This window comes from Ochotona curzoniae, unplaced genomic scaffold (assembly GCF_017591425.1).
Source record: "Ochotona curzoniae isolate NIBS_2020 unplaced genomic scaffold, NIBS_Ocur_1.0 contig_66, whole genome shotgun sequence".
Lineage (NCBI taxonomy): Eukaryota > Metazoa > Chordata > Mammalia > Lagomorpha > Ochotonidae > Ochotona > Ochotona curzoniae.
The window spans coordinates 140,708-150,762 of NW_024466512.1; the positions used below are offsets into that span (position 1 = coordinate 140,708).

At 60.2% G+C, this 10,055-nt stretch overlaps 2 protein-coding genes across 3 annotated transcripts; one reads left to right on the forward strand and one right to left on the reverse strand.

Moving 5' to 3' along the window:
- Positions 1–791: 791 nt before the first annotated feature.
- On the forward strand, positions 792–3,028 carry FUOM (fucose mutarotase). 2 transcript variants are annotated; one of them, XM_040991901.1, is made up of 6 exons: positions 792–890; positions 1,358–1,426; positions 1,558–1,628; positions 1,745–1,843; positions 2,408–2,481; positions 2,672–3,028. In XM_040991901.1, exons 1-6 carry the CDS (start codon positions 806–808, stop codon positions 2,736–2,738), a joined length of 465 nt encoding a protein of 154 aa, XP_040847835.1. In that variant the 5' UTR covers positions 792–805; the 3' UTR covers positions 2,739–3,028. The 2 variants fall into 2 exon arrangements, with proteins under 2 accessions (XP_040847835.1, XP_040847836.1); XM_040991902.1 differs by lacking the exon at positions 1,358–1,426.
- A 2,228-nt stretch (positions 3,029–5,256) lies between these two features.
- PRAP1 (proline rich acidic protein 1) lies at positions 5,257–6,328 on the reverse strand (the record flags this gene model as incomplete). The annotated part of the gene is made up of 4 exons (XM_040992471.1): positions 5,257–5,459; positions 5,573–5,679; positions 5,828–5,880; positions 6,251–6,328. Coding segments are annotated over 4 exons (441 nt in total), but the record flags the coding sequence as incomplete, so codon positions are not given.
- Positions 6,329–10,055: the final 3,727 nt, after the last annotated feature.

Consider the following 10,055-nt stretch of genomic DNA (forward strand, 5'->3'; position numbering starts at 1 on the left):
TCCCAGTCTGAAGGTCAGGGATGGCCGTTGGAGCAGAGGTCCATTCCCCCACAAGGTGACTGCTGAGTCACATCACCTGCAAAGCAGCACCTGGAATCTGGCCCAGTCCATCCCAGTGCACAGTCCCCAAGCAGCTGCTCACCTAGTTGCAAAAGTGACCACTGGGCCCCCAGCTGGCTGCCAAGAGCTGATGTCTCTCAGGCTCCATTCACACTGAGTTAGGGGCTCACATGGTCAACATTACCTCCTGTCAGCCTCAGTTGAGGGGCAGAGAACTCAAGGCCGCGTGCTGGGTCCAGAGACCAGGCACTTGGCTTGTGTCCCTCAGAGTGGCCTTCGGTCCTCCCTATCCTCACCCCTCCATGCCTTCCAGGAGCACCCGGGGCTCACGGGGGAGTTGCCCTGCACCCCGGCGTCTCCCGCCCTTCCCGATGCAAAGACTGGGCACTGGCCCCTACACCGGGGTCAGAGGTCAGGACTGCTCTCCGAGGAGGGGCACTCAAAGGGAGTGGCTTGCAGAGGGGTCCCGAGCGCTATACCGGCGAACCCCGGAACCTGGGGCGGGCAGGCCGGAAGTCAGCTTGCCGCTCCGGGGCCGGGGGTCGCCAGGCCACGCCTCTCACTACAAACCCCGCCCCTCCCAAGCAATGCCCCACTCATCCGGGCCTACCAGGCCACGCCTCTCCGTCACAGCAAGCCGCGCTCCTGCTCGTCATGCCCCTCCCTGTCATGCCGCGCTTCTCCTCTTCGCGCATGCCTCGCCCCTCCCGTCACGGCAGGCCCCGCCCCGCTCCCTGCTGCAGCCATGGTGGCCCTCAAGGGCGTCCCTGCGCTGCTGTCCCCGGAGCTGCTGTACGCCCTGGCGCGGATGGGACACGGGGACGAGATCGGTGAGCGCGGGGCGGAGCCCCAGGGTATCAAGGGTTGGGAGAGGGCCGAGGCCACCGCAGCCCCGTCTGGCAGAGGCTGTGTCCAGGAACCCCGACCCCTCCTCAGCCTGGAGTTGAGGGAGTCAAGTCTAAGCTTACCCTCCTCCAACAGTCTGCATCTGTATTTTCCCGGGCCCCTGGCGCCCCAAGCCAGCCCCCACCACACCTTCCTGTCCTCCCTGCCATGGACCTGCAATCTCCCACCTCCCAGAGCCCTGGGGTGAGGTTGGCCAACACTCCTGACCCCTGAGTAACCCAGGTCTGCACCCACTGACTGCTAGGAAGGTCCAGGAGGAGCACCATCTCAGAGGGGGCAGTGCTGACCCTAGGGTGACAAGGGATAGGTTCCCCTTTGCAAGGTGTGCTTTGCTGAGCCCAAGGTGACCAGTAGGGCAGGGTGGGCAGCACTGACGCTGTCCACTGTTCAGTCCTGGCAGACGTCAACTTCCCCACCTCGTCCATCTGCCAGCATGGGCCTGTGGAGATCCGCGCAGACGGTGAGAGGCCTGGAGGGTGTGGGGAGCTGACCCGCCTCCCACGGCCTAGGGATTGGGGTGGGCGGCAGTCCTCCACCTGGCCTGGACCCCGTCCACCAGAGGCGGGGCCCTAGCACAGGCTCCGTCCCTAGGCCTGCGTGCTCCGCAGCTCCTGGAGGCCGTGATGAAGCTGCTGCCACTGGACAGCTACGTCTCCAGCCCGGTAAGGCTCCTTGCCCATGCTTCTCCTCTGCCAGAGCCCTCCTGAGGCCCTGTGTCTTCAGAGGATCCTGCAGAGGGCCAGGGGTCTAGACCTGACCCCTACCCCCACCCTCCCAGGCTGCCGTCATGGAGCTGGTGCCCAGCGACAGGGAGAGAGGCCTGGAGACCCCAGTGTGGGCCGAGTACGAGGCCATCCTGTCCAGGGCCGGCTGCACGGTAAGAGAGGGCTGGGGTGCCCCTGTGTCTCCTGGCATTTCAGCCCACAGGGAGTGAAGAACCCGGGGCGGGGGGAACCCCAGGCCATTCCACCCAGCCCTCGAGAGACATGCACCAGGGACCACAGCCTGCCCCACCACGGCCATGTGCATCCTCAGGAGATGCACTGGACAGGATCCTGGCCCATCTGCTGGAGACTACCCTAGGACAGCCAAGAGCAGAGGGCTGCCTGACTAACCCTGCCCAGGTCCCCTCCCACTCTGGCTGGGTTGCATGTCACGGCCTGCACCCCTACCCAGACAGAGCACCTGCCCATTCCCCTGGGATGACAGGAGGGCTTGCCCAGCAGCAGACCATCAAACATAACAGGTGCCCCGTCCACTACAGACCCCATGCCGGGACGGCAAGAGGCCCTGTCCCTACTGCCTGCCCCAACCTTATGTCAGCAGTTATGTCCTCAGGGCCCAGTCCTGGAGGGAAAGCAATGAGAAGCCCAAGGGGCCAAGCCTTCAACTGGCTCTGCCCCTGATGAGCCATGACGGTTTCTGTGCTGTTGCCTTCTAGAAATCCCTGGCGAAGATTGAGAGATTTGAGTTTTATGAGCGAGCTAAAAAGGCTTTTGCCGTGGTGGCTACAGGGTGAGTTCCAGCTGGGTCCAGCTGATTCAGCCAAGCTCAGCCTGGGTCCCTTCCACAGCTGAGCAAGAAGGAAGGAGGGCCTTGGGTGGTCAGGGGCCCCAGGCGACTGGTCCCCAGGTCTGTGTCCTAGTGGAGCTGGGAATAGACGGGCCAGGCTACTGTGTGCTCAGCCTTCCCACCCCCCTTGCAGGGAGACAGCCCTCTACGGAAACCTCATCCTCACAAAGGGAGTGCTGGCCCTAGACTCCCTGTGCTAGGCCTCGCAGGATACCTGTACCTCGGTGACACCACTCCCCTCCGCACCCCTCACCGGCAGCAACCAAGGGCCTGGACAGGACGGAGGGAGCAGGGCCTCTGGACTCCCTGTACTAGGCTTCCCAAGACACCTGTACTTCGGCGACACCGACCCCCCCCCGCCACCGGCAGCAGCCAAGGGCCTGGCCAAGACGGAGGGGGCGGGGCCTCTGGGGAATCTTGCTGAACAGGATGGTCCACCCCATGTGTGACAACAATGGAAACACTTGAGCCATGGGGCCTTCCCCTCTGGGCTTGAGCAGCAGTTCCTTCTCATGCAGGTACCTTGGGGTGGGGTGGCCCCCCAGAGCGAGGCTACCACCAGCTTGAGTGACTCCCAGTGGGCAGCTCTTCAGGAAACAGGCCCCACAGGGGCAGGCAGGAGGGCAGGAGCAGGTGGGGCTCCTTGTCCGGGCTGCACCCTCAGCCATAGCAGGGCCTGGCCCACACACTGGAAAGGGCCCCACTCCTAAGGAGGACTGCCATTTGAGCACCTTGATGAAGTCAAATGGGCCCTGACTGCTATCTACTGGGAGCCCACCTGGCCTCAGGTGCCCTCAGCAGATGGCTGTGAGTTCAGGGAGACATATCCCAGGATCCTTTCTCTGTGTCCCCGGGTGTCCTGGCAGCTCATGGATACAGGGAGTGGGGTGACAGGCCACAGCTGAAATGACCAGTGCTCCCTCAGTGCCCGGTCCAGTGGCCCCGACGCCTTGGTATGGGTCACAAACACCCACTCTTGGGCCATAAGGTGCTGCACAAAATTCCTGTGGAGCACACTGCTGGAGATTGTGCCAGGACAGTCAAGAGCAGGGGCCAGCCTGCATAACCCTGCCCAGATCCCTACCCACTCCTTAGCTGGGAGCTGCATATCACAGCCCACACTCCTGCCCATTCCCCTAGGTGAAGGTGCAAGCTGCTTGTGGAGCTTACGGCATCTGTACCCAGAGTCAGGCCACCCGGGTTCCACCCCAGCTCTAGCTCCAGCCTCCTCCCTGGGGGGCAGCAGTGACAGCTCAGGTGACTAAGGGGATCTGGGGGCCTGTCATCTGTCAGCTGGGATGCTGTTTACCCACACCCAGGCTCTCACTCAGCCAGCACCATGCACCTGCTGCTTCCCTGGTGTGGCCTCCAACACATGGCATTCTGCCCTCAGTAGCATTGCTGTGGTTGGAGGCTTTGAACCGAGGCAGTAAAGCTGCCACGCATGGCTCATCCCAGCCCAGAGTTAGGGCTGTCATTTCCTGTAAGATGGGGACCCAAGTGGCACGAGCCTGGCCACTGGGGTCATGCTGCCAGCTTTCCCTGTTAGATGCCCCTGGGAGTCATCTCAAGCTTTCAAGGGCCATGAAAGTTACTTGCCCAGTGCCTGCAGTGCCAGTGTTTCCTGGGAAGGTCGGGAATTTGACCACAGGCCCCTCAGCAAAGCGTGTCCCCTCTCAGAGTGGACCACACTCCTGTCTCGGTCCCCCCATACATGATGCAGATGTATTGGCACTGTCCACGTTGGCCTCGCCACACTCCCCCTGCACCATCTTCTGGATAACAGTTTCTCACACAGGTGAAAGGGAGCCCGGCTTCTGGGCTTGGTCTTTGCTTATGTCCTCCGGCGTTAGCCTGGTGGGGTGCTGGTCCCAACGCTGAGCCAGCATCCCAGGTGGTCCTCCAGCATTAGCCTGGGGGGCGCTGGCCACAGCACTGAGACCAGCATTCCAGATGGTCAGTGGCAGCAAGCAGCTTACCATGGGCCCATGGGTCTGCCCCTTAGCTTCCTTTTTTCTTTTTAAAGGTTTATTTATTTATTCAAATGGAATACACATCCCCAGCTGTCTGGGCCAGGGACTCCATCTTGGTCACCTAGGTGACAGGGCCCAAGTACCTGGCTCATCTTCCGCTGTCTTCTCAGGTGCACTGAAAGGGAGCTAGATCATAAGCAGAGAAGCTGAAACTTAAACACACTCCAACCAGCTGCTGCACCTGCACACCGGCACCACCTTGGTTCTCCTCTGTGTGTGTGGCTGTGCCCATTCCTGCAGGCACCGGGGCCCTGGAAGCTCCCATGCCAGCCCAAGACTCTTTGGGCCAACTCAGTGTCTAGGTTTCCCCCACCAGCCTCCCAATCCAGCTGTTCTCAGGGGATGGCAGGGCAGGGCCTGAGGTCACCACTGGACCTTAGCCAGCTCACTTTTCTGCCAGTGGGAAAAAGTGGCACAGAAAGTCCCACCTGTTGAGGCTCCTGTCACTGGCTTCAGCCACGGCCCTCAACCCAATGCACATCCTGGTCGGGGGAGGGCAGTGGGCCATTCCGACCAGGGCCAGCTAACCCCTATATGGCCCTGAATACAGCCAGCACTCCCTCGCACAGAGCAGGAGACTCAATGCCATCGCAGGGCTTCGGCCTCTGCCGGTGTTTATTTTACAACTGAGGCAGGGGGAGGTCAGCAGCCTCCTGGGGAAACTGGGGGAGGGTGGCTCCAGAGCCTACACTCCATGGTAGATGTGGTCCCGGTCCTCCTCTGGCCCCTGCAGCACCTGGCGACGTGGCAAGATCTGGGATCGGGGTCCTGCCCTACCCTGGCCCTCAGGCTGGGGGTGGTACAGCTCGTCCAGGTCAGGCTCTGGTCCCCACCTGGGGTTCCGGAAACGGCTCAGGATGTCCTTGGCATCTGCCTGGGTGCTAGCACCTAAGGATAGGATGGGGAGGTGTGCCTCAGTTTCCCTCCTTCTGAGAGGCCTGTCTGTCCAACCCGACCCTGCATGGTCTGGCCCCTGCCAGAGGGACAGGACACACCCTGACCTGGCAGCTCTTCCTTGGCAGCGACGGGCTTCAGCCCTAGGATGGGCAACAGCAGCAGCAGCTGGCCATCCTTCTCTGGAGGGTCCACAGCTCGGGCTCCCCAGGCCCTGCCAACATAGCCAGGTCAGCTCCACATAAGGGTAGAGCTGGATGGTGGGCCCCAAAGGACTTCCTGTGGGGCTGAGGGTGGCACTGTGACCAGGCACCCAAGCAGAAGGTACTCGAGCAATGGGTACAGTTGTGGGGGGCACTTACTTCTCTGTGTCCTGCTCAGGGACTCCTTTTTTGCCCTTTGTCTTGACGAGGACCTGGAAGAGTGAGTGCCAGGTGTGGGCTGGCCTTGGTCCACAGGCCTGGGGCCCACCCCACCTCCATGTTGGGTGAGCTGACTCAGCATTGCCCACAGGTCAGGATCTAGCCTGGGACAGGAGGCAGTGAAGCAGGACCCAGGCCAGCGTACCCTGCCTGCTCCCAGGTGTACAGGCTGGCCCAGCCTGCCACTGTCAGCACAGCTTAGCCTCCAAGCTCAGGATTCGCACACCAGTCCCAGGTACCCCACACCCACGTGCCCCCACTTCTCTCCTGGGCCAGGCTGGGAGTCCAGAGGGAAGGGGGCCTAACATCCCCTATGGGGGTCACAGCCAGGGCATGGCTGGGACAGAAGGGGCCCACACATACCTGGGGTGCTGGGGCTGCACCTGCCTCACAGAGCAGCAGGAACACTAGGCAGGTAGCTGCAAGGAGCCTGAAGATAAGCAGGGGGGTAAGGCCAGGGATAGATCACTGCTGCCCCTCTGTTAGTGGCATTGAGGACCCCAAGAGCCCACAGGTTGGGAGGTAGGTGAGATGGCCCAGGCCTACAACCCCACCTATGGCCACTGCTCCCACTCAGGGCAGACCCCTGCAGCAGGGCAAGGTGTGTAATATGTGTAGTGTGTGTTCTAGGTATGCTGTGTTATGTGTATGTTGTGTGGTTAGTGTGTGGTATGTAGGCTGCGTAGTATGTGCAGTCTGTGGCGTGTAGTAAGGTTGGGGAGTATGTAGTGTATATGACCTGTAGTGTACTGTGTATGTGTTGTGTGTAGCATGTACTGTGGGGTGAGGCTGTGGCCCTGCCAGGCCCCCACAGACCTTTGTTCTTTTCCTGGCTGACTCAGGCACTGATAGGCCAGCGTGGCCCTGACCTGTGGAGTTAGGCCACCCGCCTCTCCCCAGGACCCCAGAGGGAATCGGTTCTGCAAACAGGAGACTCTGAAACTCCTGGACCCCATCCCCCAGTGTACAGATTTGGGGTCTGGCAGGAGCCCCAGCCTCTCCCTGAACCCCCCACAAGAGCTCCTGGCTGGTGTTCCCAGGGCAGCCACTGCTGCCCACAGCCTGGCAATGGGCTGCCCACAGCCTGGCAATGGCAGGCAGTGGCTGCTGGCTGATCCTGATGAGAGCCGGGAGGAAGTGTGCCTGCCATTGAGTCCTTCCCCGCTCCCCACCCAAGTTCCAGAACAAGTCCCCCCTCCCCACCCCAAGTCCTGAGCTGAGGCTCCAGAACCTGCCTGCCCAGGGGCTGCATGCTCCCAGGGCTGGAAGGGGACAGGGGAAGGGTGTCACCTCTTCATGGCAGGGTCTCTTCTCAAGGGTACTCTGGAAACCGCAGCCTCCTCTGGGACTTGGGGTGTCTGGCCCTGCTTCTCCACAAGCCACTCAGGGTTTTATTGTCCCCATATGGGCGTGCCTAGGCAGGGGGCAGGGACCCTGTCCTGCACTGCCCAGTTGCCTGCGTCAGCTGCCCAGCCCTTCTGCAGCTGGTGCTGAGCCAGTCAGCGCAGCTGCCCCGAGGGACCTAGCCCACTGTTCCCTACCTGGCTGCCATGACGTGCCAGGCCACCAGCTCCTCACTGCCACCTGTTCCACCCACTCCCACACCTGCTGCACTTCTCTCCCTCTTAGATATATAATGTGTAACTTTTTTACAAGAAGGCTAAGCTATCTCCATGTGCAGATGACATAGTCTTACATGAGAAATTCTAAGGACTCCAATTGGAAATTACTGGAAGTAATAAGTGGTTTTAGAAGAAAACTAGGTTAATATACAAAAACCACCATGTTTCTGTGGTGTTAGCAGAGCAGTTTAAGGTGAAATTAGGGGGCTCAGTGTGGTAGCCTGGTGGCTAAAGTCCTCACTTTGAACGCGCCAAGATCCCATATGGGCTCCAGTTCTAGTCCCAGCAGCCCCACTTTCCATCAGGCTCCCTGCTTGCCAGGCCCATTGCCATTGCCTTTTTAAAAACTTCTCCACTGGGCCTGGCAGGGTAGTCCAGTGGCTAAAGTCCTCGCCTTGCATGTGCCAGGATCCCAAATGGGCACCGGTTCTAATCCTGGCAATCCAGCTCCCTGCTTGTAGCCTGGGAAAACAGAGGAGGACAGCCCAAAGCCTTGGGACCCTGCACCTGTGTGGGAGACCTGGAAGAGGCTCCTGTCTCCTGTCTTTGGATCGATTGAGCTCGGTCATTGAGGCCACTTGGGGAGTGAATCAGAGGACAGAAGAACTTCCTCTTTGTCTCTCTTCCTCTCTGTATATCTAACTTTCCAACAAAATCTAAAAAAATTTTTTTAATCACTTCTTCACTTACTTCCATTGTATTTGAAAATCAGAAAGAGGCCATCTGTCGGCCAGATCACTCCCTGATGAAGCACCACTTTGGCCACGGGCACTCCATCCAGGTGCCCTTCGTGGGGTAGGAACCCCAGGCCATGAACCGCCACTGCCAGGAAGTACCTATGGTTCCTGACTGGACTTAACGCCTGTGCTTGCAAAGCAGGAGGCTGGCACAGTGGGCATGCTTTAGGGGGCCAATGCTTCACCCCACTGCCGATGGAGTATGGGTCTGGGGAAGCAGTGGGGCTACTGCCTGGAAACCCGAATCTCCCGGCTCTGTATCCTCTAGTCTCTGCTGATACTGATCCTGTAGGCAGCAGGAGATGGCTCTAGACTGAGCCCAGGCTGCCGGCATCAGCCTGGCCCAGCCCTGCAGTGCAGGCCTGCTCTGTGACCTCACACTGCAGCTGATAACCCCCCTTACCCAGTCATCTGGCAGAAACGAGGGTCATGTCCACTCCTGGCCACCCAGTGGAAACAAGGGCCACATCCTCTCTGGCGCTGTGGTGCAGCAGGAAAAAGCACTGCCTGTGACACTGGCATCCCACATGGCCACTGCTTGTGTCCCAGCTACTCCACTTCTAACCCAGCTCTCTGCTGCTGACCTGAGAAAGCAGTGGAGGGGACAGGGGGAGCCCTACACTGGCGCAACCCTGATTACTGCAGCCCTCTTGGGAGTGAACCAGAGGATGGAAGATCTCTCTTTCACATTAAAAAAAAAATCTTTATTTCCAAAGACGAATAGTACAGTGGACAAAAACAGCACAAACCACCAGCAAACATGGAGGTTCTGCACTCTCCTGTGAATGGAGAGTGAGGCAGAGGGTCCACAGCAAGAAGGGTTTTTACTGTAGATTCAAAGGGCAGTGATTCACAGCCTAGTCTGGCCCTGGAGTGTCTGGCTCACAGGCTGAACCCTGGGGACATAGTTCTGGGAGCACCCAAAACAGGTGGACAGTTAGGGAGCCACCCTGGGGGAAGGGACTGATCAGGGTCCTGACTTGGACTGTCCAAAGGGTAGAGAACAAAGACAATGGCAGAAGGGTTGAGAACATCCCCCCGCCCCTTGTGCCTGAGACCTCGGGCCTGGGCTGGGGTGATCAGTACCAGGGGTGCAAATGTGCAGGTTGAGAGAGGGCCAAGGGAGGGTGGTGCCAGTGTGCAGGTCAGGGGAGGGCCAGGGGTGCGAGAGCGCAGGTCGGAGGAGGGCTGGAGTTTTGGTACCCAGATCTGATCCCCTGCAGAAAAATGGGGAAGGACTTAGGGCCCCGCAGAAGCTGCCAAGGCCCCTCCTCCAGTCTGCGTCACCATGGCAACCACAGCCTCGGTCTCACGGCTCTAACCCTCTCCCCCTACCCGTCGCGAAGCCTCTGGAACCGCATCCTGAACACCCACAGCCGCATCTTCGTCCTGTCCTCCAGCGCGCCCTCCAGCAGCTGCCGCCTGTGAGCCATTTCCATGTTTCTGCTTGCGGGGAACGGGCCTGAGGGTGTGCGGGGCTGTGAGGAGTATGTGTGCAAGGGGGTGTGGTGTGCGTGCAGGGTGGAAGACAGCGTGTACCAGGTGTGTTGCCGGCGAGGGAGGAGTGCATGTGTAAGAATGTGTGCAAGGAGGCTGTGCTGAGTGCGTGTGCCAGGTACAGGGGTTGCGGGAGCGGTGCGAGTGCGGGAGTGACATACGGAGACACGCAGCCGCCCGCAACTGTTCTGGGGCCAGGTCGCGCCCTCCTCCCTCGGGCTCTCTGCCGCCGCGGAAGTGGGGTGTCCCCTGTCTCCCGGGACGTCCGAGACCCTGGGAGGCCTGCGGCCGCCTAGATGTCCAGGAGGTGCA

Bases quoted from the DNA above. Each gene is read 5' to 3' on its own strand.
- FUOM (XM_040991901.1), top strand. From the start codon at position 806: ATGGTGGCCCTCAAGGGCGTCCCTGCGCTGCTGTCCCCGGAGCTGCTG. The intron at 1,844-2,407 runs GTAAGAGAGGGC...GTTGCCTTCTAG, and splicing joins TGTCCAGGGCCGGCTGCACG to AAATCCCTGGCGAAGATTGA. The intron at 2,482-2,671 runs GTGAGTTCCAGC...CCCCCCTTGCAG, and splicing joins TTTGCCGTGGTGGCTACAGG to GGAGACAGCCCTCTACGGAA.